General features: G+C 35.2%; 1 protein-coding gene across 1 annotated transcript; it reads left to right on the top strand.

Moving 5' to 3' along the window:
- The first annotated feature begins 290 nt into the window (after positions 1-290).
- LOC123906135 lies at positions 291-1477 on the top strand. Its single transcript, XM_045955987.1, has one exon. It carries the CDS (start codon positions 393-395, stop codon positions 1269-1271), a length of 879 nt encoding a protein of 292 aa, XP_045811943.1. The 5' UTR covers positions 291-392; the 3' UTR covers positions 1272-1477.
- The last annotated feature ends 955 nt before the right edge of the window (positions 1478-2432 follow it).

Raw genomic sequence — 2432 nt, 5'->3', positions numbered from 1 at the left:
TCCAGTGTCATCAATGTCACAAATCCGAATATTATGAGTTTGTTCCCTAAATCATCTATTTTAGTTTTAGTGATTTTAAATTTCGTATTGCATCATATACTCTATTAATTTATACAAATCACCAAATAATCTAATATTGTTTATTTAGTAAAAGATAAATAAATTTTTTACGCACTTTAATATTTAAAAACTTTTGTAATGACAAAAATAAAAATAATAGAAAATGGAGATGATTTTGGTTCATGTAATATATAAATGGCAACTTTGTGATTAAACAGAAAACTTAGGACTAAAAAAACAAATCTCCATTCTCATTCTTCACCTATAAAACCATTTTTAGACACCAAAGTTCATCAAATTCACAAACTCAAAACACAAACATATAAAAACAAATGGCATCACGCTATGAAGCTGAAGTGAACCTTTCATCAGCCCATGGACTCAAAAACGTGAACTGGCGTAACGGCTCAAACAAACCATACGCCGTCGTATGGATAGATCCAAAGAACAAATTCTCAACCAAAGTAGATGAAAACGGCGACACAGAAGCTAATTGGGATCAAACTCTCATCATCCCTTTACCACCACAACCAATTGAAGATCTTAGTCTTTACATCGACATCGTTCACGCCGGCTCAGAGCCAGATACCAAGCCACTCATTGGCTCGGCTAAACTCAAATTAGTCGAAATTCTCGACGATGTTGGGATCGGCGAGCGCACTAGCCGATCCCTCAAGCTCAAAAGACCGTCAGGAAGACCACAAGGTAAAGTTGATGTTAAGGTAACAATTAGAGAGCCCGGCTACCGTGCGCCAGCGCCAGGTGCTTATTATGCTCCACCTTATGGTGTTCCTCCACCTCAGGCGTCATCGAGGGATTATAATTATAATTATAATTCCTCTGCGCCTGTGTATGGAGACCCCTACGGTGCACCGCAGCAGAATTATGGTTATTCTGCTGCGCCACCTGGAGGGTATCCTTATAATGCAGGGCCTCAAACAGCAGGGTTTGGATCCGGGTACGGGTCGCAAACTACATCGTATGGACAAGGGAGTAGTTATGGGTATGGACAAGTGGAGGAAAAGAAGAAAAGTAAGTTTGGTGGGATGGGGACAGGATTGGCTGTGGGTGCTGTTGCTGGGGTGTTAGGTGGAGTTGCGCTTGTGGAAGGTGCTGAGTATCTTGAAGATAAGATTGCTGATGATGCTGCAGATAAAGTTGAAGATGATCTTGGCTATGATGATGGTGGTTATGATGGGGATGATTTCTAGTGGATGAAAATTTTAGAGATCAGTGTTTTTCTGCCAAGTCAATAAAGGAAAAGAAAGAAAAAAAACGGGCTTATACATAAGATAATTGATTAATTGTGTTCAAGATTTGGATATGTTGTTCGCATTTTAGTTTTGTTGGATTTTCTATCCTTTTTACAATGTTATCCATATTTTCTATGTTTATTTTTTAGCAAAAACTTGGTCAATCAATTGCGCTATATTTTTTGTGTAAAAAAAAAAATTGCGATATATTTTTGGTCAAGTCAATTGCGCTATATTATTGGAGGAGTTGTGTTAAAATTCAAATGTCCTATTTTTCTGCAAATAAATTGTATAAGTTGAGCTATGCCGAAATTGCTAATATTGGACGTCGGGATCGGGTTTCGAAACCCGGTGACTTTACTTTGGGTCTGTTTGGTAAAAATAAGCTATAAACTAGCTGATAGCTGAAAAGCTAGCTTATAGCTGATAGCTGAAAAGCTAACTTATTGAAATTAAAGTGTTTGGTAAAATTAGCTTTTAAAGTGATTATTAAATATAAAATTACATAATTGATAGTGGGTAGTTTATTTTTTAGAGTGGGTAGTTATTAAATTAAAGGGTAAAAATGGAATAAAGTGTAAAAAGCTATAAGCTATAAGCTCAAATGCTACTTGAAATAGCATCTGAAAAAAAAGCTATAAGCTAGTACAAAAAGCTTGTTACCAAACACCTCTAATTTTTTGAAACAAGCTTATAAGCTCATATAATAAGCTATAAGCTATAAGCTAGCTTATTTGTGTTACCAAACACACCCTTTATCTGTGTGAGTTTTTAATGACTATTTCATTTCTTCTATAACAAAAAATTATAAGGTGAAGGAGAAAAGTTTTCTCCGGGTCACAATCCTTGTAGAATTGTACTATTTACTAAATGCTAAAAGCCTTAAGAAAGGTGATTAGTTAATAATTCAGTGACTAAAGTTCACGTTCTTCCCCTCTGTGATTTATATTCGAATCCAGAAGTTCCAATTTTACCAATGACCAAAAACACGTTGTTTTCAATTTTTTATTAAAAAGAATATATAATAACTAAAGCTGAAAGGGACAAGCAAGAATTTATACGTAATGTTTCTGGAATATGCGGTTTAATTAAGTGAGTGGATGCTTCAAGAATAATGTT

This window comes from Trifolium pratense, linkage group LG2 (genome assembly GCF_020283565.1).
Source record: "Trifolium pratense cultivar HEN17-A07 linkage group LG2, ARS_RC_1.1, whole genome shotgun sequence".
Taxonomy (NCBI): Eukaryota; Viridiplantae; Streptophyta; class Magnoliopsida; order Fabales; family Fabaceae; genus Trifolium; species Trifolium pratense.
Note: the sequence above shows the minus strand (reverse complement) of the source record. Positions and strands in the feature narration are given on the sequence as shown.

What these genes read in the sequence shown, in the direction of transcription:
- LOC123906135 (XM_045955987.1), top strand. Translation starts at nt 393, where the DNA reads ATGGCATCACGCTATGAAGCTGAAGTGAACCTTTCATCAGCCCATGGA.